General features: G+C 48.0%; 9 protein-coding genes across 9 annotated transcripts; 4 read left to right on the forward strand and 5 right to left on the reverse strand.

Annotated features, from left to right (window-relative positions):
* Positions 1-297: 297 nt before the first annotated feature.
* LY89DRAFT_756530 (uncharacterized protein) lies at positions 298-1,976 on the forward strand (the record flags this gene model as incomplete). The annotated part of the gene is made up of 4 exons (XM_018221382.1): positions 298-432; positions 488-569; positions 616-1,451; positions 1,500-1,976. 4 exons carry the CDS (start codon positions 298-300, stop codon positions 1,857-1,859), a joined length of 1,413 nt encoding a protein of 470 aa, XP_018067477.1. The 3' UTR covers positions 1,860-1,976.
* Positions 1,977-2,059: 83 nt separating this feature from the next.
* Positions 2,060-2,479, reverse strand: LY89DRAFT_673220 (uncharacterized protein; the record flags this gene model as incomplete). Its single annotated transcript, XM_018213349.1, has 1 exon — positions 2,060-2,479. The coding sequence occupies one exon, from the start codon at positions 2,477-2,479 to the stop codon at positions 2,060-2,062; it is 420 nt and encodes a 139-aa protein (XP_018067478.1).
* A 1,454-nt stretch (positions 2,480-3,933) lies between these two features.
* Positions 3,934-4,491, reverse strand: LY89DRAFT_592498 (peptidyl-tRNA hydrolase; the record flags this gene model as incomplete). Its single annotated transcript, XM_018209702.1, has 1 exon — positions 3,934-4,491. One exon carries the CDS (start codon positions 4,489-4,491, stop codon positions 3,934-3,936), a length of 558 nt encoding a protein of 185 aa, XP_018067479.1.
* A 349-nt stretch (positions 4,492-4,840) lies between these two features.
* LY89DRAFT_202331 (protein hob3) lies at positions 4,841-6,244 on the reverse strand. Its single transcript, XM_018205795.1, has 6 exons — positions 6,071-6,244; positions 5,908-6,004; positions 5,784-5,857; positions 5,591-5,738; positions 5,487-5,545; positions 4,841-5,438 (listed from the first exon to the last, which is right to left on the reverse strand). The coding sequence occupies exons 1-6, from the start codon at positions 6,081-6,083 to the stop codon at positions 5,044-5,046; spliced, it is 786 nt and encodes a 261-aa protein (XP_018067480.1). The 5' UTR covers positions 6,084-6,244; the 3' UTR covers positions 4,841-5,043.
* A 762-nt stretch (positions 6,245-7,006) lies between these two features.
* LY89DRAFT_652580 (uncharacterized protein) lies at positions 7,007-8,681 on the reverse strand (the record flags this gene model as incomplete). The annotated part of the gene is made up of 6 exons (XM_018212205.1): positions 7,007-7,654; positions 7,701-7,960; positions 8,009-8,152; positions 8,205-8,305; positions 8,351-8,446; positions 8,494-8,681. 6 exons carry the CDS (start codon positions 8,679-8,681, stop codon positions 7,475-7,477), a joined length of 969 nt encoding a protein of 322 aa, XP_018067481.1. The 3' UTR covers positions 7,007-7,474.
* Positions 8,682-9,461: 780 nt separating this feature from the next.
* LY89DRAFT_721896 (uncharacterized protein) lies at positions 9,462-11,546 on the forward strand. The gene is made up of 3 exons (XM_018218682.1): positions 9,462-9,740; positions 9,776-9,970; positions 10,150-11,546. The coding sequence occupies exons 1-3, from the start codon at positions 9,530-9,532 to the stop codon at positions 11,436-11,438; spliced, it is 1,695 nt and encodes a 564-aa protein (XP_018067482.1). The 5' UTR covers positions 9,462-9,529; the 3' UTR covers positions 11,439-11,546.
* A 123-nt stretch (positions 11,547-11,669) lies between these two features.
* On the forward strand, positions 11,670-12,735 carry LY89DRAFT_202603 (uncharacterized protein). Its single transcript, XM_018205796.1, has one exon. It carries the CDS (start codon positions 11,849-11,851, stop codon positions 12,383-12,385), a length of 537 nt encoding a protein of 178 aa, XP_018067483.1. The 5' UTR covers positions 11,670-11,848; the 3' UTR covers positions 12,386-12,735.
* A 591-nt stretch (positions 12,736-13,326) lies between these two features.
* LY89DRAFT_785626 (ascomycete fungal laccase from thielavia arenaria) lies at positions 13,327-16,293 on the forward strand. Its single transcript, XM_018222906.1, has 9 exons — positions 13,327-14,006; positions 14,052-14,130; positions 14,175-14,186; positions 14,238-14,251; positions 14,299-14,354; positions 14,402-14,539; positions 14,586-15,420; positions 15,467-15,523; positions 15,567-16,293. Exons 1-9 carry the CDS (start codon positions 13,821-13,823, stop codon positions 15,927-15,929), a joined length of 1,740 nt encoding a protein of 579 aa, XP_018067484.1. The 5' UTR covers positions 13,327-13,820; the 3' UTR covers positions 15,930-16,293.
* A 621-nt stretch (positions 16,294-16,914) lies between these two features.
* LY89DRAFT_721898 (uncharacterized protein) lies at positions 16,915-19,270 on the reverse strand (the record flags this gene model as incomplete). Its single annotated transcript, XM_018218683.1, has 3 exons — positions 16,915-18,172; positions 18,392-18,621; positions 19,025-19,270. 3 exons carry the CDS (start codon positions 19,268-19,270, stop codon positions 16,915-16,917), a joined length of 1,734 nt encoding a protein of 577 aa, XP_018067485.1.
* Between the last annotated feature and the right edge of the window lie 1,035 nt (positions 19,271-20,305).

Below are 20,305 nucleotides of genomic sequence, written 5' to 3' on the forward strand. Positions count from 1 at the left end.
ATGCCGGAAAACCCGAGCCTGATTGCGGCATTGAGAATAAGCCACGCAATCTAGACAATCCTCCACATCCACGACCTCCTATCCACGTTCAATTGCAACAACTGTATTGACTGTCGAACGAACGAAGACGAAGACAATCCAAATCTTGAGCACTTCACTGAGCCTCGAGGAAAGGGTCTGTTCGCCGCGCGGCTCTCCACTGTGCTGTCCTCTTTGAGCCAGGATTGACCCACGTTTTCGAAACAATCGAACGATTGCGCCCAGACGGGAGAGGCCAGGGGACAGAAATCACAAAATATGAACGGATTCAGGAACCTCACGCCATCTTTGGCTCTCTCCATATGCTTATTTCTTTCTGCGAGAGGAGTACACGCCCACGGTCACGATATGTCGAAGATACAAGAAGGAGAGTTTGCCAGCGAGGACCCTATTGTAGGTGGCAGATGCAATGAACCCCCGGACAGAGCGGCTGCTGATGACAACGTAGGATGCTATACTATGGGTGCACATTTTGCTGCAGATGGTGGCCTTTGGCATCATATTCCCGACTGGAATGGTTCTTGGGGTATGTCTCTTCAGGGACCTCTTAGAGCGTACTGACCTTCTAACAGATAGTGCGAAATCGATGGCATGTACCGACACAGGTGGTGGGAACAGTGATTGCGGTCGTAGGATACTTTCTCGGCCACATGCATAAAGGGAGGGTGTTTGCGAAAAATGTCCATGCATCTTTCGCCAATTGGCTCATGCTGATGCTTATTGTCCAAGTCGTCTTTGGAATCTACCTCAAATTCCATATCACCAAAGGCTTCCACGGAAAGATTCGAAAGGTTGCTGTTGTGGGACATGGAATTGTGGGCAAGGCAATGCCTGTGGTAGCTTGGGTACAAATGCTCTTCGGAGGAATCGCAGCCTTGGGCTTCTGCCGTGAAGACCATCTTGGCCAGTGTCTTGCTCACTTCATTATGGGTAGTGCTTTCATTGGATACGGCGTTATCCTTACGTTGATTATGCTGGTTGGGCAGGTCTGGCTGAAGAGAACAGGAAGGTCACAAGAATTCTTCGACTCTGCACTCATTGCTGCATGGGGTTGTGTCAATACCTTCACAGAACACAGTTGGGGCGGACCTTGGGTTGGGAATGATATCCAACACACAACTATGGGTGTCATTTGGTGGTGTGCAGGTCTTGCCGGTGTTTGGCTGAGCAGGAGGAGGGATGGATCACCAAAGAGAAACTTTATTCCGGGTTTTGTCATCCTCATCACTGGCTGGGCTATGTCAGCACATCCTCAACATCTGCCGCTCAGCACAATGGTCCACACGATTTTTGGCTACACACTCATGGCCGCTGGCTTGTCGAGAATCATTGAGGTGGCTTTCGTCCTGAGAGACCAAAATACCATTTCTGCAGATGGTGATGCAAACAGTTTTCAGTATATACCTCCATTTGTAAGTGGTTCTGCTCTTTCACTATTTGTCAATCGCTGACTTGTGCAGTTGCTGTACGCCTCTGGCTTCCTATTTATGGGAGCTACCGAAGAACAGATGCAGCTCATTTCTGATGCTGGCATAACACACGTTTCCTACATCCTCGTCCTTTACAGCTTCGCGTTCCTGGTCTTCCTTTTCACCAACATGCTCATCCATCTTTATGCCGTCAATTCTGTTCCTCCTGTTCCACCGAAAGACGACGAACAAGCACCACGATTGTCTCGCATGAATGGACACACAAGAGCTACAGACTCGAGACAAATTCGAGATGCTGAGGAGTTTGAGCTAGAGGGGTTGATGAGTGATGACGAGCACCCTGAGAGTCCGAGTACGTTAGGGAAGAATAACGAGGCTCGCGTGGAATAAATACATTTGGATGGCGGTTGACGCTTGAGTTTCATTAAAGCATGGGAGGCATGGCACCAGGCGTTTTTGTATAAAAGGGATACTGATTTAATTTACATATCGAATGTAGAGATCAAAATGGGCACGAGCACCTTCGGCAGTTCCTTTGCAGATGTTCACCAACCCAATTGAGATAAGGCTTAGTTGACATCGTTAGCTGTTCATTCCACCTTTGGAGTCTGGCTCTTCAATTGTCTGGTCTCCAAATACGATCCCATTAAAGAGCACAGTGCGAAGATTGAGAACATCCAGAATTGTGGGAAACCTTCACCAAACTCCGGATCCATTCCTTTGCTGCCTGGGTACAGTATAGCGCTCAATCCTGTGACCCAATATAACGTCCCAAACACCGCTGCAGTCTTGATCGACTCTTGCTTCACGATAACGTTGGCGGTTGGACGAAATGCGTAGTAGAGGGAAGACAAGCCTAAAGCGAGGCCCATCGACATCGTTTGCCCATTGTGAAATCGTGCATGAGGAGGCCATCGTGGATTCATTACATGAGTTTCGTTGAAATCAGCGATGAATGGCCCGAGTATCTGGCCCAGAGCTGAGATGGACAAGAGGATGTTGCCCAGCATTGCGGAGAGGCTTGCAGAAGGCCGAGACACGCGAATGACGATTTGAAGAGAAGAAGGCACAGCTTAATTGATTTGATATGATTGGAGATCGTGCTTGCTGTGGCTTTCGCTACAAACTCCACATAATAGTAATTCTTTTGTAGGTTCTTGGACTACCTATTTATGTGAGTTGTAGATGTTCTATCTCTGAAAGAGAAGCCGGCGACGGACAAACAGTACAGGCTGATGCTCAGCAAAAGAATAATACAGCACGGACATCGCGGAATTTGTGCGTGTCATACTCTTCGCAACGCCACCCATTCATATTTACGACTCGGACATCACGGACTTGTGTCATCTGTTCCTCCATTGCCGCATATCTTCACAAAAGTATAGACCAAGAGCAAGTGCTATTTGAGTTGATTATTCGAAACGGGCCATGTCGTACAAAATCTTCATCAAGACCTTACTCGCATCCGCATTCGCACTTCTCTTGTCCTTGATTTCATCTCATATTCCTCGATCCTTCTTCGAGGATCAACCGTTGTGAACTTCTCGAGTACGAACTCCTGATCCTAACGGCGGGGGCCTTTCAAGGAAACTTCCACAATTGTTTACCATTCATCCCAAGAACATCCTTACAGCATTAGACGTCGTGTAACGAAATTGTCTTCCGAATAATGGACTTTATTGGGATGTCTGCTGCTTTTGGCCCTACTTGTCCGGAGACCATCTTTTTCATTCCTTCTGCACGAGTCTTACGAGAAGGATCTCACCCCATGGTATTCTCTCAAGCAAATGCCGGCAGCAATTTCTCGCGTAAAAGCCAATCTGAGGATTCACCGAACGAAGAGTTCAGAATCCTGGCGCTTCCCCAGACTACCGAAATAATCCTAGTCTTAGTTGGTAGTTCACACGTGTACGTGAGTGTGGGCTGTTTTTGGGGGCCCAGAACGCGTTGTTGCGTATAGCTCTATATCCTGTTTTGAAAGTGGCAGAGAAGGTGCTTTATTGCACATTTACGGAAATGAGATTGAGGCTTGAGCAAATGTTGTGAATACGAGTTCACAGGTATTGAAAAGTAATATCTCTCAAGAGACGTAAAGGGGCGAGGGGTTATGTACAGTACTTTAGTGATACATTATATACAATAGTCTATAGATTACAAGTGCTGATGCTACATCATTATCCTCCGTTATTCGGCGGATACGTTCCTATACCAGCCACCAGACGCTCCCGAGAATCATGGACGCCATGAAACGATCCGGTGTAGCCAAAGCCTAGAGTCATCCAGACTTCGTCTGAGCAAGTTGATGGCTGCCCTCTCAAGCGACATCTTGTCCGTATGGATGCAGTACTCGTCTTCAAGGCTCGCAGAGTAAAAGCTGCTTCGCATCCTGATCGAATTCTCAGGTGGCTTCCTGGTACATTGCCAGTGATAGTTGCGGCAGAGACTTCGTTCTCATTTCGACGCTTCAACCCTCACTCAATCTCCTCAATTCCTCAACCACTTTTCCAGCAGAGCCTTCTATTTTCGACTTCTCTGCTCCATTCATCTTTCTCAGAACATATGAGGCAACGGCATCAGAATCTCTACTCTCCGGTCTCCCAATTCCAACTCCAATTCTCGTGTAGTCGCTTCCTTTCAACAATCCATTGATACTCTTCAGTCCATTATGTCCTTTCGCACTCGCAGATCCGCTCTTGACTTTGACCTGCCCTAAGCCCAATTCAAGCTCATCATGCACCACAACCAATCGTATAGACTCTCCTCTGCTCTCCTTTTGGAATTGTCGCCATGCTGAAGCCACGCCTGCGCCAGAAACATTCATCAGAGAGGTGGACTGCCAGAGCGTGAACTTCGAACCCGCAGACACGAGTCCATTGCCAAAAGCTCGTGATTTTTGGAAGGGAGGATAGGAGAGTGCCGATGCGACGACGGACAGCACGCTGTGCCCTGCTGAATGGAGAGTATTGAGGTATGATCCAGGATTTCCTATCGAGCAGACAAGCAATCGGACGGAAGACGACATTTGGGACCCGACAATTGTATAGGAATCGTCTGAAATAGGTGCTATCGTTCTCGAGGCATTGTAGCTATCTTCGACAGGAATTGGAGACTGTTGGCGTCGACGTTGTTTTCGTGACAATTTTTGTGATGTTTCGCTCGGCTGAGACATCTTTTATCCTTGCGAGGATCTTCCGCAAGGCTGAGAATTTGACACTCGCTGGCTCGCCACCAGCACTTGCCCTCAGTATGGGAAAATATAGCGTTGCCTCGAGAGATTGTACTTGGGGTTGGCAAAAAAAAGTTACAGAGAGGAAGTTAGAACTTGGACATTTATTTCTTTCACGAGAACTCAGCAGCTTGCTTTGTCAGTCCATTTTCGAAGAAGAGTCATTCGGCGGGAGTGGCGCAGCCAATGACCAAGGCAGATTCTACGATTCTAAGTTTCACACCACGGCCACAGAGAGGAACAATGACCATAACCGGGAACAACGTAAACTGAGAGACTGAGAAACTTTGGGATTTTATTATCATCGAAAACGCCAGGCACCCAGTCCATTTATTACATCCCATTACCCTAAACAGTACCGCTAATGCTTAATTCCCGGATCTCTTGTAGAACCTGCTCTACTCTGCTGTCCAAATGTCCCTGTGCATACTGTTCTCTCGTGTCCGCATCTAGATATTGTTGAACTTGTGCCATTCGAGAGTATGCCTCTGCACAGAATCGCAATTGAATCTTGACGAGTGCTTCGAAACTTGGATCGAGGTATGGAACTCGGAGGTCGATAAGTTGGGGCAGTTCAGTGAAAAGCTGTTCGTTGAGTTGTTCGTAAGCTGCTTTGGCCATCTCCGTTTCCTTCTCCGCTCGTGGAAGTTTGGTAACATCCTTGTCCGGTTTCTCAACGAGCTTCTTGACCTTTGCGCGCATCGCATCGTAGTCCAGGAGTTTATGGTTTCTCTTCTTGATACCTAGTTGTTGTTAGCACGTTCCAATCAAGGGGATATGACACTGCCTACATTCGTTGATATCAGGGAAATAGGCGCAGAATCGGGAGATGGGTTCAAGAACAGTTGTGCTGTAGATATTAGCTTGGCCGACCCCATGGTATCAAGCTGCCCACCGATATGGTCCGTCGAGTGCCTTAATCGTCTCTGCATCCAGATCTTCTACTGCCTGCTTGTAGCTTCGACTGACTCCGTCTTTCGCTCCAGCATCACCATAAAAAGCATCAATAGTCTCTGCAATTCGCATTTGGGAAGCGGTCATTGCTAGAGCTGTCAGCTAAATCCCGAGAACAGGGAGTCCATTAATACCTCGTAACGAGTCTAGATATCCCTTTGCTTCCTTCTGCAATCTCATCGAGGCCGCCTCCATTGTTCGGTATCGTCTGCAAGATGTCAGATCGAAGGATGGGAAGCAGTGACATGTGCGACCAACCTCTCTTCAACCTCGTAATCTCTATCATTCGTCTTCTCGACATGACCAGTCTTCATCATCACTTGGGTCGTCGCCCTATTGACATTCTTCTTGAAGCCTGCGAGTCGTCAGCAAAGCGCTTTCACTCCCAAGTAGCCTGGAACGCTGCAAAGAATAATCGTACCGGCCCAGGACATGATGGCGGTATGATCCTAGATGTAGGAATTGTGCTGCTTGAAGGTTTCGAAGATACTTTGGGGCGGGTATAGGTCTAGGAGAAGAATGATTGTGTGGTGTTGTCGTCGAGAGGTGGAAGTTGGAAGTATTGCGACGGCATCATCATTGTGGCTTCTAAATTGTGGCTGAGCCCACTTGCCCCTCCAAAACATCGTCAAAACTTTTATTCACCAAAAATTTCTCACAATCATATCAATCAATCTACGAAGCACCTCGCGATCCGAGACACCATAGCTTCCAGAAGCAATCCCAATACTCCTTCGAAAAGTCGTCGAGTCGCCAATCGAGCCAGGTTCAGCGCCGCAATGCTGTCAACAAAGTCTCTAAGAATCCTCGAGGAACCAGAAGCAGCACAGTTCTGGCTCCTACCAGCGGACCTCCAGCGCCTCTATCAGGGAAGAAGGCTCGGAAGGTTGAGAAGGCGAAGAATCATGCGAGAAGAAGGGCAGTGGAGAAGGCTATGCAACAAGAGGGAGAGGTTGAGATGACGGGTGAGTGAATGTCTCTTGGCTGCACAAACATTGCTAATCCGAATCTGCAGATGCTCCCAAGACAACGAAATCGAAGACCACAAAAGACGAGCAAGATGGTATGGAATTGGATGGAATATCATGAGGTGGGCATCCGAGTAGTTTGACTGCCTCTCGACTGCCATCATGGGCCTCTTATTCAAGCTTTTAAGGATGCAGAAGCTAAATTGTCAACATATGGCTATGCATGCAGTAGAACACACCAAGACATGAAGTTGGAGTTTGGCGCTTGGCTGGGCTGGGCTGGATCCTGTCGAGGATACCCATGGAACACTTTGCGAAGACAATAAAAATCTACTGGAACAAGTTCAGGTGTGTGTTTGATCTACGTATGTTTCTCAACTGCTACCTCTGCTTAAGATCCATCGAATCACTGGCCTGCCCTTACTTCGCTTCTCGTCATTTTATCACGAACAGCCATAGAGGTTCAATCATTGCTCCGTGTATAACTGCTTTCTTTCCTTCACTACGTGGCTAGAGTCCACTGTCTTGCAAGTTTGGCCAAAGACATCTTGCTCTGGCTTCTGGAAAACGCTTTGAAGGACTCCCCGAGAAAATCAAGGCGAGACCAAGCGGTACTAAGAGAATTACCAAGACTGTCACAAAAGCCCACATACATTATATCAATGGTATCCTTACATCTAGTCGGTGCTAGAGTTAGTACATCTAACACAGACAGTTCTCCCATACTTAGTTGTGAGCATAACTCGGCCTTCATACCATTTACACGGAGACAAGACACCACGCAACCCATGCTGGTAGATTGATCAATAACTTTTAGCTGAAGTTTCGGCTGTTCTCGTACTCCCATACTCTCACTCTTATCTTCCATTCTGTACTGCGGCAGCCCTCTTCGCCCTCTCGACCTGGGTTCTGCTATGCATAACTGTGCTCAAATCTCCCACCTGCACGTTGAAGGGGAAGTCAACAACAGCGAGCATTATTGCCAAGGTCAAAAACCAGTTGAGCATCGAGGCGGCAAAAAATGAAGCACCAGCCCCCTGGTACATGTTAGAGGAACTCTAGGATCTTAGACGCAGCACTTACAACTACAAGCCTCAAAGTAATCTTGAGTTTCGCTTCTCCTTTTGCCAGACTGATCACTGCTGCAGCGTTGTCCCCAGCTCCTTCCAAAGTTCCAGCCTCGCCGATGAGATGGATGGCTTGGCTTTCTATGAACAACGCCGCAGAAAGGAGAGCAAAGGCTACAGTGACTGCAAGGAGGAGGAGAAAGAATGGGATGTTAACGCGAGATGCACAGACCAAGAAGATTAACGACAAGACTGTCATAAATACAATTACGAAACCTATCGACGTCAGCTAGCGAACAAGGAAACGATTTCGTTAAGCAGTACCGAAGCTCGCTGTATACCCTGGGGTCAATTGTCCTGATACCGTCGCCTCTCCTAGGTTGGAATAGTAGCCTGGGACTGGAGCGTACGCTGCTGCTGCGCCATAGAAAGGTTGTAGTGTGGCCGCGTAGGTAAGGTACCATGCACCTATTTCCAAGTTAGCTGTTGTACCTTGAAGATCAAGCACATCGAGACAAACCATAGCCAGCAAAAACCGTGAAGGCGAAAGTATTGCCCAGGAGGAATTCTCCAATGGCAGCCAGCAGGACCGCTGCACCGCCGAACCAAAAGTATGCTCCTCTATCTAAAGTAAGCAGCGCCCTTCCGACGAGAGATAAGGCTTACATATTGGCAGCGCCCATTTTCTGGTTATCCGATCCCCTCCAGCCCATGAGACAGCAAGCCAGTGGAGTGAGAGAAATGCCAAATCCTATCAAGGCACTTCCAGCATCAGCATATATCTTTTGATAGAAGGAAGGCAAACCTACAGTGGCGTGGGTACTCCAAACATTTGCCGCAGTTGTCCATGAACTGGAGTTTGGGGACTGAGAAACAGCTTCTCGAACATCACCGGGTCCATGCTCAAGCTGCCAGTACGCTGCACTGAGAGGCCATGGTCATTCCTCTCGATATCATCGGAGAGCATGCCATTTGCATTATTGATTGGGACTGACATTTTGATCTTGCAGCAAAGAGTTACGAATTGAAGAATATTTTTTGTGTAGAGGAAAGAAAAATGGCACAAATCTGATAGAGGGTTATCATACTACTTTGTTTTCATCTACTCCGAGGTTTCTTTTTAGCTGTGGCCCACCATGTGAATTCAAGCTGGGAACTTCGGATGGGAATGAACATTGGTAAGGCCAATTGATCGGCAGGCAACATGGGACGAGAGACCAAGCTGGATGCTGGCCCCAGAGATAATTTAGTGACCGACGAGCGTTGGATTATATCACTGACATTGGTTGGACGACGACGGCAATAGGTAAGCTCGTCGTCGGTAGTTCAATTTTGAATTTGTTCCGAGGTAAGTTAATCGCTTGCACCCTTAAGCTTTTGAGATCTCCGCAGCTCGTGGTTGTGGAGCATTCGAGCTAGACATGGAATTAGTTCCTTTGGATTTCATTTGTAGTTATCGTTGGTGCAGATCAATTGATTGAGGTGACGTACGAGTACTCGAACACACTTCTAACCCCTTTTATGCGGGGTAATTCTCGTGATGGTGAAGACATCTCAGTGCACCATCATACTTTAATTGTATCTAGAAAGCAGGAGAGTCGTTTACGCCCCTTTTGATCAACTATAACACCTCAGATCTGCTCTAAGACCCTGTACCTGGATTATTTAGGTGTTGTTGCACGTCGCAGTCATGGCACCGTCCAGCCGTTCAAGGGTGCGGGGTAAACTTGTAAAGTTACGTGACCAAGCTGACGCTTTGTCGGTGTGAAATCCGAGGCGCTTTTCCATGAGCACACAGTTCATCACACTGCTTCGAGGGCAGAGAATATATCTGCGCGAATCACCATGGTTTCACCACCTTCACCAGCATACTTGTACCGTCCAGTGGATGCCGGGCACGGAGGATTTCGCGTTGCTATCTTGGAACCGTCCATCGAATTTCTGCGCCGATACGTTGCAGCTTACTTGAGACTTCCATCGAGTCTTATCCTAATTATGAGGCAATTTCCTATGTTTGGGGCGATCCCAACATCAAGACACCTTTGGAGGTCGAAGGGTCAGTTCTGATGGTCACTATGAACTTGTCTACAGCTCTGCGACATATTCGATTTCCCGACAAGAAGCGGTACATCTGGGCGGATGCCTTATGTATTGACCAAACCAACCTCGAAGAACGCGGACAGCAAGTGCAGCAAATGAAAGAGATATACTCCCACTGCACTCGAGATCTAATTTGGCTGGGCGAATCCAACGAACGGACTGAACGAGGTATCCAAGTCCTCATGCGTATGAAAGCATTGAATCTTTGACGAAAGGGTGATGACTTCTCGTTGATTCAAGGAAAAGAAGTTACTCTGAAAGATCTGGGTATTGAGTACACAGATTTTGGCCCATTGTCTGCAATTCTCCAACGGCCTACAATCTGGAAACGTGTCTGGGTGATTCAGAGATATCATGTTGCGCAGATGCTCAAATTGTAATTGGGAAGCATACGATGGAGTGGTCGGTGCTCAGTGCTATTCTGGATCACTCTGGAATTCCAGATCGCTTTCACGGACCTTTTGGACACGGCACATTTGAACAAGATATTTGGGATATTTTCACGAGTGTTCAAGTCATCCAGCATCAAAGAGACAGTTTCACAAGAGTACAGCCAATCAACTCGACATTATTGGACGTTCTTTCGAGGTTTCAACAAACCTATAGCACAGATCCCAGAGACAAGATCTTTGGTCTGTTGGGTCTGGCAACAAATGAGCATGGTATTGTTCCTAGCTATTTCAAGTCAGTTCGAGAAGTCTACACCGATGTTGCTTATGCTCAAATTCAAGCTGAGCAGAATTTGGACATGATCGCGCAAAGTATGTGGCCATTGGGTGCCGGGTCAGATGAATCCAAAGATGGTTTGAGCGCGTCTGTCACAGCCGGGCTTCCCTCTTGCGTGCCAAATTTCTGGCTGACCGAGAGGGAGACTTTACTGTTTGCGCAGCGAGGTATCTTTGCTGCTGGTTCCTCTATCTTCTCCGAACCGGTCACTGTCACACCATTGGGAAAGTTGTGCATACGTGGAACCTTTCTGGGAAGCATCAAAGTGCTGAGGGCATTGGGCAGTGAGATTGTCCCAAGGAATCCAGGAGAATCGAAGTGGGTCAAGCATTGGCTACCAGAATCATTGAAAGATGATAGTGTAGGACAAAGCATGTACCCAACAGGTGAAGATCTGTTTGAAGCTTACTGGCGCACTTTACTTGCAGATTGTCGAATGTACCCTGCTCAAAGACTATCACCACAAGACATTGAGGAGCATAGTCAGATCTTTGGCAGGTGGCGTCAGTTCTCAGACGTGGCTTTACCAGACAATTTGTTCCAATATACGTCCCAGGTTCCCGTCACTTGGAGCGAACGGGACGAGGAGGCCTATAAGGCTGCTTGTGAGCTAGGGAGGATCAACAGCCTTAATCATAAGATGGGGAAATGGCAATTTGCTGAGTTGGACGCAGGTTTATACGCAATGGTACCTTGTCCTGCTTCCTGCAGAGCAGATAGAACTGCTGTTCAAGTGAACGACTGGATACTTGTCGTGGATGGCGGAAAGGTGCCTTTGGTTATTCGACAAGTGAAGTCTGGTCTTGAACAAGTGGACGAAGAATGGGAAGTTCTTGGTACGGCATACGTTCATGGATTCATGGACGGGAGGGCAAATGAGTGGGTGAATGAGGCAAGGCTTGAGCGGTCCTCGATCACTCTTGTTTGAAATTTGGAGGAGGCCATCTCTGAGGTATGCCCTGTTTTGAAGCCGAGTGGAACCTTTGTCCTGATCCTCGCCTCAGCCAAAGCCAATATGTCCTTAAACAGATTTGTCGACAGTGCAGAGGTCGTGGAGTTGGATGGGAGTTTTCCCCACCTTGAAGGTACGTGGTAGTTTTGTGGCGTGGTTGATGTCTCGGGGCCGAAGACTGTTAATCTTATTACTCGGAGCCGAAAGTTTTCATCCCGGTCAGACCACCTTTCTTCAACATTAGACTTCTCACCTTTTACTGCACCCAACCTTCTTACCAACAATTGAGCTCTTGGCATTGACTAGGAGTCTACACTCATCTCGCTCGGAATTCCTCCTTTGAGATCGCGAACGAAGTTCTCCTGCATCAGCTTCTCGAGATCAGAATGACTTGTGTGCCGTCTGAAGCGAGTGCGATGATGGTGGATCCTGCAGCCTGCGTTCCCAAAGCAATCCTGGGATGGCCAGTGGTCACAGATGCGATCCTGAAGCGGTGTGGTGTACGGATATATCGAATGATTCGTGTTTTTTCTCACAGATGCAAATGCCGTCGCGACTTCTTTTTTTCTTTTGAGGAATCGATATCCGAGCAGAAGTGTATCAGCTTGGAATACCGTAGTACTATTAGATATCGAGTTCCTGGCCCCCTAAAGTGGCGTTGCATTGGCGTTTCGATAGGAATATTGTTTCATTCGATGAAAGAGCGAGGATTAAGCTCCTCTTACAACCCTGTGGCGTTTGTGGATTGGTGCCCGAAACGACGCTGTTGCGCCATCCAGGCACGAGATCTCCGAGAAGCTTCAAGGAGGCGCTCTTTGTACTTCTGGCGCGGCTCCCCACGAGATCAAAGCTTTCCCCAGATACAAGTGGCATGCTACTGTGGTGAGATGTGGATTACATCATGGCGGTCAAGATCTGATTAGTGGTACGTCGCCGAACACGGCCCTGTCGTTCTGCAAAGTTATATATACCGACCTATCATGCTGCGTTACCGACAGAAGCTCATCGTGCGTGGTCGGCTCAGGGATGTGCCGACAGACATCACCCGCGATTACAATTTCTAGACTCGCAATCAGTCAACAATCAGTCAGTTCTGTTTCGTTAAAGAACCCTGATGCGGATCACAGCGCTGGTCCCTTGATGCAAACTTTCCGTTCGCGGCTAAATTGTAGCTGCACATCCGGCACGGGATGACTGTTTACCCGCACCACTCGATTTTCTCTCGTCATCTCTGTAAGGCAGAGCCATAGCCTTTGCGATCTTAGTTCCGACCCTTCCGTGACCCCTTCGCATGGGAATCCTGCAAGGCTCAGGGAGAAACGCCACCACCAACCATAAGCATCATCTGAACTTTGGTACCAGACTTGACATTCTGCGGACGACTTTGCTGAAGTCAGATCGTATTGACTTCCAGCTGCGTCTGACCTGTGCCGTCAATAAGCAGTGCCACATGGGAAACGCGGAGGGTTACGAACGGTACCCAAAGGAACAGCTCGATTTTGAGTATCTTTGAGTAAGTTAATCTGGAAGAAAGAGTCCCTGAATATGGGGATTTGGCGTATTCGTTGCCAAAATTGTGGGGTAGATGTGAGCTTAAAGTATAAGATCAAGTGCATTACAAGATGCTCTTCCTTTACGTTGTCAACCTCTACAAAACATCTCGCTCGCCAGTGGCGCATAATATGACCGTTATGCAGCTTGTTTGCACAGACCATATCCAGTCACGACCGCGTAGGTCCTTTCATCTTGCATTCAGATACACTTTCAGCTACCTAGCCCCGTATCCAATTTATTTTTGGACAACCCTCCTCGTTTTCTCTCTTGAGACAACTGCCTTCTCGTCGGGAGAAACTTTGCTGCAGGACCAGGCTTCTAGGACCATACCAGGTGTACCACATGGTGTGGTCGAAACAGGTAACTATGCGTCTTGCAGCGCTTACAGACTATCGAAAATCGACCCAGACATCTTCATTATCGATAATGTCAGGGCGGTGGCTGCGAGCAAGCCTATCATAACCCTCTCATCTCTCGATCCTCCGTGCCTCGTGGTAGAGTTACCTTCGGGCTGTCCCGTTTCTCGAACTTGTTCATGACCTGAAAAGCCCGTGAGCCTTCAACACTAAGACGGATTTACGAGCTTCACCGAGCAATGGCTGACGCCTCATTAAACTCTACGAGGTTGAAGTACCGAGAAACTCGAAGATAGAGGGCAGGTGGCTGGCAGAAAAGGGGGAAAGAAGGTGTATTGAAGGATCTGGATTCATTTCAGATGAGTATATAAAGTGTGGAGGATCCCACTCGTTCATTCAGCAACCAGTCTCATCGATCATTCCATCTTTACCTACATTCTTTCACAAAATGTGGACTTCAATTCTTCAAAGCTTCGTTTCGACCTTGCTCTTCACTGGCCTCACCTCCGCAGGTGCTGTTCCAAGAGCGCTTGCCAGTTGCAATACTCCTTCAAATCGTGCTTGTTGGGTGACTGGATACAACATCAGCACAGATTATGAGAAGAGCACCCCTCCAGGAGGTGTTACCAGACCTGTATAGTTTATGATTCCGTTCTTGTGTCAATGCTGATTCAGTTAGTACACCTTAACAATCACTGAAGTTGATAACTATGTTGGAGGTGATGGCCAAGTCAAGGCTAAAGCCATGCTCGTGAATGGTAAGTTCTTGTATGATTTGAGATATAAAGCTAACATTGTTCAGGACAATTTCCAGGTATTTGAATTCATATCAACTCATCTTGAAGCTGCTAATAGTTGTCCAAAGGTCCTGTTCTCACAGCAAGTAAGTATCATGATGCTTTCACAGTTTTTTATATTAACAAAAGGCAGATTGGGGCGATACTCTTCAGATCACTGTTGTAAATGAGCTTGAGCTCAATGGGTTAGTATTTGAGTCAGTGAAACTTGGTTCTGTATTAACGAATACAGGACATCTATCCATTGGCATGGAATTCGTCAGCTGAATAATGACATCAATGATGGTGCCAATGGCATAACGGAATGTCCCATTCCTCCGAAGTCGTCCAAAACTTATACCTTTCTGGCGCAGCAGTATGGTACTTCATGGTATGGTCACCTGATGCTTTCGATGCTCGTTTCTGATTTCATGAAGGTACCATTCACATACCGGAGTTCAATATGCCAATGGTGTTACTGGATCTATCTTGATTCATGGCCCAGCATCACTTCCATACGACATTGACCTCGGTGTTTTTCCAATTTCTGACTGGTATTATGGTGCTGCGGACACCCTCGCTGAACAAATCGCTCACGGTACTGGCGCCCCTCCTCCCAGTGATAATGTTTTATTCAATGGATCAAACATCAACCCAAAAGGAGCTGGTGGCCAATATGCCAAAGTCACCTTGACTCCAGGAAAACGTCACCTTCTTCGACTCATTAATCCATCGGTCGAGAATTCATTCTCTGTTTCACTCGTCAATCATTCCATGACTGTCATCGCCACGGACTTTGTGCCCGTGGATTCATTCACTACAAATTCTATCTTCATGGGAATCGGCCAGAGATATGATGTTACTATTGATGCAAGCCAGGCGGTTGACAATTACTGGTTCAACGTCACATATACAGCTTCAGGGGCGTGTGGATCATCCAATAACCCCTCACCTGCCGCAATCTTCAGTTATGTCGGAGCTCCCAATGCTTTGCCTACCAGCACTGGTACTGCCCCTCCAGATGCGGCTTGTGCGGATATCGTAGGATTCACTCCAGTTGTTACCCGCACTGCTTCACTTTCACAATTCACACCAGCTCCTGATAACTTAAATGTTACCTTCAATGGAGCGGATGACCCAACTGTTTTCTGGAATGTCAATGGAAACTCCATGCAAGTTGAATGGGGCAAGCCTACTCTGGAGTATGTACGAGAGGGTAATACCTCGTATCCTATTAGGGAGAACATAGTATCAGTCACTGCTGCCAATGTGGTAAGTATGGAGATTTCTTGAGAGGGGTAGAGCTGACTTTTGGCAGTGGAGTGTTTGGGTGATCACAAATCTTACACCAATCCCGCATCCGATGCATTTACATGTAAGTTGTTCAAAATTTCTTGGGCCATGGCTGATTTGTGCAGGGGCATGATTTCTTGGTCCTTGGAGTTTCGCCTCCACAATCTCAACCATTTGGCGCTGCCCAGAGAACTTTCTCGTCTTCGGATGTCTCATCTCTTCAGTTGAACAATCCTCGAAGACGAGATGTTACAATGCTCCCTTCCAATGGATGGGTGGTCCTCGCTTTCGAGACAGATAATCCTGGCGCATGGCTCTTCCATTGTCACATCGCATGGCACGTTTCCTCAGGACTGAGTGTTCAATACCTGGAGAGAGTTCAGGATATTCCTGGAGCAATGAATCTGGCTGCTATTGAGCCGAACTGCAATGCTTGGAATGCGTATTATCCTACTGATCCTGATAAGCAGTATGATTCGGGGATTTAGAGATGTTGTTTTGTGGGCTGGGGTTTGTTGGAGTTCTTGATGCATTGAAACAATTGCTACTCACTATTTATTTATTATCGCTTCATTCAATTGAAAAATGTTAATCTTTTCAAGTCACCACGTTTGAGATCTAGAACAGATTGCAGTTGAAGAACAATCTGCGATTTTGGTTGCCTTTCTTTTCGTGGATTTCCGAGCACCCATTGTCTAGCCGTTGTTTCAGCTTCATTCTAACTTGCTTCCGTTATGCAGTACTTTGCTGGCCTCTTTACTTACTCTTCCTCCAACGAGCGAGGAACTTCAGCATGTATCAATTGCTGGTTGAGGGTAATTGCATGCTTTATTAGATACTTCTCAGAAGAACCTTGATGTTTATATACTTCCCATAGTATAAACGTTTGAATTGTAATACTCTCTTTGGGATATTGGCTTAGATTGAGACTTCCGTCATTGAAAATCTTCTCTGCTTCGGGAAACTGTCCATCCTCTCGAAAAATCATTCTTTCTTGTATTTCAGTTCCGGAAACTTGAAACCATCAGAGCATAGCAATTTAGCTCTAAATGTCTAGCACAGGTCGAAGTCCGTAATGTCAAAGCCTCCTTTTAATTCCTTAACTTGTTAACAACAATCGCAATCTCGGCAGCTTTTGCTACTGCTTCATCAGTGCCCAACTCTTCGATACAGCCGCTACTACATCTGAACTAAAATACAATTCGGATCCATAACCTTTCTTCCGTCAAAGCTTGTTTTGAATCGGGAAAGGACAGCTTGCCCAGGGAGAGCAAATACACTACCTTAGTCCCCATAGCTTTCAAGCTATTCTGGTGCCTGCGACCATAAAATTCAATCCGAATCTCGTTTCCTTGAACGTTGGCTCAAGCGCTGCTTCCATCATTAGAAGCTTAAGACCGCCACTTCTGCACACTTGACGAAATTTCTAAAAAAGTTTATATTACGATAACACGTTTTCTATATATTTAATTCTTATACTTTGCATTCTGAAAGCTTCGCCACGATTTCCCAGTACAATTCAGTATTATCAGAAGGTAGTAAGATTTCTGGAACCAATGCTTCACGGTGGTCATCGAGAACCGTGTCAGAGTCCTGCTCTGCACCATCTGATGCTGCATCCCTCCCGGTTTCTTGCATAACGGGAAGAGTCAATAGACGCTGTACCGCGTCTCTGTATGTAATACCCATCTTGGGGCCCAGTCTAGGGACATATGCAGTGACGAGCTTTTCGTGGAATCTCGCCAGCGTATACTTGTCTTTCCAAAGGGTGTTGATCCTCCTCCACAAGCCGATCTCCAGGAGGATGATCCCCAAGGCGTAGAGGTCGTGAACAGTTTGGAACCTTTGATGATCAGTGATATCTCTCAGGACCTTGCGGGAAATGAACTGCGCGATTTGAGGGTGCCGGTAAAGGTCGTGCTCGAAATGCGTCATGGAATATTCCAATGTGATCTCGCTGGGGTCGGTGGGTCTTGAGAAGGTGAATCCATGAATATATGGGTCACGAAGATGTCTGGCCTCGCTTTCATCCTCGTCGGCTAGGAATATGATGTTGTTCGAGCGGAAGGACCCGTGCACCCATCCGCAATCGTGGAGTCGCAGTAGTGCAGTGACGAGGATTTTGGCCAATTTAAACTTGTCCCCCAAGTCGGGCAACAGTGGATCCTCGCTCCTGTCAAGCAGGTTGTAGAGAGACACCACTTCTCGGCTTGCTGACTGAGGAAGTCTATATATCATGCCATATCTGGGAAACTCGTCGTCTTCGAAAAACCCCAGGCAATCTTGGACACGGAAATCCGTAGGCTTGGGCGTTTTGGTAGAGAGCAGCTCAGCGATGCGATTGACGCGCCTGTCGATCAGTGCCCTCACAGGATTTTTCGGGTCAAATTCCTTCCACTCGATCAGGATTCTGATGTCGTCTATGAATTCTTGGCCATTGCTGTCCTTCTCGTGGATGCGATATCGACCCGTAGTCCATAATTCAGATGTTATACGTGCTTTGAATGTTTCAATCTGTGTACGGCTCCGCCGCTGTGACATATCCATGGCCTTGTCCTCCGGAGACATCATGGCAAGCTTTGCCTGCGCAGAAGTTTGAATGCGGTCGTATAACAAAGCAACATTTCGTGATGATGAGCTACTAGACTCCTTGAGCTCCCTGCATGCAGCATTGACACTTTCTACCTGGCTGGCGTTGCGGGTCTCTCGAAGGACAGCTGAGTGGATATGGCTGTTGATGGCAACAGTCTCATTGATTCGTAATACTGCATGAAGTCCATCGTTGAAGTCTTTGAGGTCTGCTATGAGAGATGCAAATTTGGCCTTGTCTGATACCGCCTAGCGAAGCTTGAAACTGATTCTAGCTTTGATCGATGGCATTGTCTGTCTCGCTACGGCAGAGCCAGTCGGTAGCAGTGGAAATGAGCCTGGTGGGCAATGGACACCGTACTTGGTTGCAAGAGTATCTGCATGGCTGAGCATTTGCTTGGTCTGTTGCAGTAGGCCGACCACCAGATCGAACAACCCATTGTCCCCCAGTTGAGCATCTAGAACTCCAGATCCAGCGCCGAAGTATTGACCCCAGCTAACAAATCGTGCCTGTTGGATCTTGAGCTTCCATAGCAGAATGGGCGCATCCTTCTCCAACCCCTTGGCCGTGCTCAAGAGCTCGTAAGAAGCCTGGATAGTCTCAAAGAGTTGAATCGCAACACCTATCACACCCAGAACTCCGAACGCAACGTCCATGACGGGTCCTATGGACGGGTGATTCGGGTCAGGCCAAAGCACTCGTCACGTAGGAAACGAAGAAGGTTGATGGTGTTTCTACCCCTTATGCCGGGCGCTCCGTAGAGTCTACCGAGGGTCTGCGCCCGCCAAAATAAAGTGTGGTCCGAGCGCCCGTCTAGTCTAAATGAGTCGAGTCTAATAAAAGTTCCTCCCCCTCCCTCCCCCCCCGCCCTAATCCCTATCCCCCTTCCCAATGGCAGCCAGCGACTTCCGCTACCTCCCCTTGCACCAGGTTATCTTGTGCCGGGCCTGCGAAACCTGCCTCATCCCCACCGCCTCAGCCCAGACCGCGCACTTGCGTGCCCCTCCACACCAGCTGCAAGGGGAGACCCTCAAGGCCAGCCTCCGGCTCTTCGCCGGCCACGAGCTCCAGACGGTCGAAGAGCTCCGCCAGCACAAGCATGCCCTCGCTGCCGAGGCCAGAGCAGGCCGCCCGTGCCTCCAGATCCAGGGGCTCAAGGCTAGCTATGGCTACTCGTGCATAATTGACCCTCTTCGCTGCGTCTACTATACGCGGAACCTCGCGGCTCTTAAAAGCCATGCCTTCTCCCAACACCAGCGGCGCGCTGCCGAGCACAAAGCTACACTTTCATAGCAAAAGTGCCTCCTTCAAAGCTACTTTATTAATAAAAATAAGATCGATTACTTTATTGTAGCCGAAGATAAAGAAAGCAATAGCAATAAAGCGCCACCGGACAAAGCGCCACCCGACAAAGAGACGGCCCTCTTTAGCGAGCTCGAGAAGGATAGTAGTGAGGCGAAGCGGGACCTGGAGGAGCGAGCTAGCATCGTCTATGGTTTTGGGGACTCCCGGTCGGAGCGGGTGCCCTGGCTCGAGCGGACCGACTTCCCTACCCACTTAGCTACGCTTAAGGACGCCGAGATCAAGAGCTCGTACGCCCTGCCGTCCAAGGGGAAAGGGCTCGACCCTAACCTAGTCCGGATTCTGGCTGCGGCTGAAGCCCTCTTGCGAGACGCCTACCAGCTATGTAGCAACACCTCTCCAGGCCGCAAGATGACCCAGCAACGAGCTAATATCCGAGGGTATATACTACATCGGATTTTGGGTGAAAGGGGGCAATTCCCCTGACGGTGCTAGAAGGGGAAGGCGGTCGCCGAGGGCGGTGAGTGCCGAGTGCCACCGAAAGGGGTTCTGCCGATCTCCTTTAACCTCTTCGTTACTTCTAACAAGGGATCCAAGGGATCGCCGGAGGCTTGGAGCCCTCCCTACTCAGTACACGGACCACCGCGTACGCGTTTATACTAGTGAGAGAGACGCTAGCGCGTCTCCCTTCTTGCTTTCTTGCCTGAATGGAATTCTAAGAATGGATCTTCTTTCTTTTAATCCTACTTATAATATCTTAATCTATACGAGCTACAAATATACCGTTCATTCTACAGCTATTCCAAGGCACTTGTACGACCACCACAAAGCTACGATCCCACCTAGCAAGGTCCAGGAATACGCCCGTCTCTTTACCCCGGATTCTCTTTTACTTCCCCGGGAAGTGAAACAACTCTATGTCCCTACTACTATACTGCCTATCCCGCATTTGCGGATCTACGACGATGCTTA

Source organism: Mollisia scopiformis, assembly GCF_001500285.1.
Source record: "Mollisia scopiformis unplaced genomic scaffold LY89scaffold_20, whole genome shotgun sequence".
Lineage (NCBI taxonomy): Eukaryota > Fungi > Ascomycota > Leotiomycetes > Helotiales > Mollisiaceae > Mollisia > Mollisia scopiformis.

What these genes read in the sequence shown, in the direction of transcription:
- LY89DRAFT_785626 (XM_018222906.1), top strand. Translation starts at nt 13,821, where the DNA reads ATGTGGACTTCAATTCTTCAAAGCTTCGTTTCGACCTTGCTCTTCACT. An exon ending in CAGTCACTGCTGCCAATGTG is followed by an intron (nt 15,421 to 15,466) that starts GTAAGTATGGAG and finishes GACTTTTGGCAG; the next exon opens with TGGAGTGTTTGGGTGATCAC. An exon ending in CGCATCCGATGCATTTACAT is followed by an intron (nt 15,524 to 15,566) that starts GTAAGTTGTTCA and finishes TGATTTGTGCAG; the next exon opens with GGGCATGATTTCTTGGTCCT.
- LY89DRAFT_721896 (XM_018218682.1), top strand. Translation starts at nt 9,530, where the DNA reads ATGGTTTCACCACCTTCACCAGCATACTTGTACCGTCCAGTGGATGCC. An exon ending in ACACCTTTGGAGGTCGAAGG is followed by an intron (nt 9,741 to 9,775) that starts GTCAGTTCTGAT and finishes ACTTGTCTACAG; the next exon opens with CTCTGCGACATATTCGATTT. An exon ending in AGGTATCCAAGTCCTCATGC is followed by an intron (nt 9,971 to 10,149) that starts GTATGAAAGCAT and finishes CATGTTGCGCAG; the next exon opens with ATGCTCAAATTGTAATTGGG.
- LY89DRAFT_202331 (XM_018205795.1), bottom strand. An exon ending in ATATCTAGACTCGTTACGAG is followed by an intron (nt 5,739 to 5,783) that starts GTATTAATGGAC and finishes TGACAGCTCTAG; the next exon opens with CAATGACCGCTTCCCAAATG. An exon ending in GCACTCGACGGACCATATCG is followed by an intron (nt 5,546 to 5,590) that starts GTGGGCAGCTTG and finishes TAATATCTACAG; the next exon opens with CACAACTGTTCTTGAACCCA.
- LY89DRAFT_202603 (XM_018205796.1), top strand. Translation starts at nt 11,849, where the DNA reads ATGACTTGTGTGCCGTCTGAAGCGAGTGCGATGATGGTGGATCCTGCA.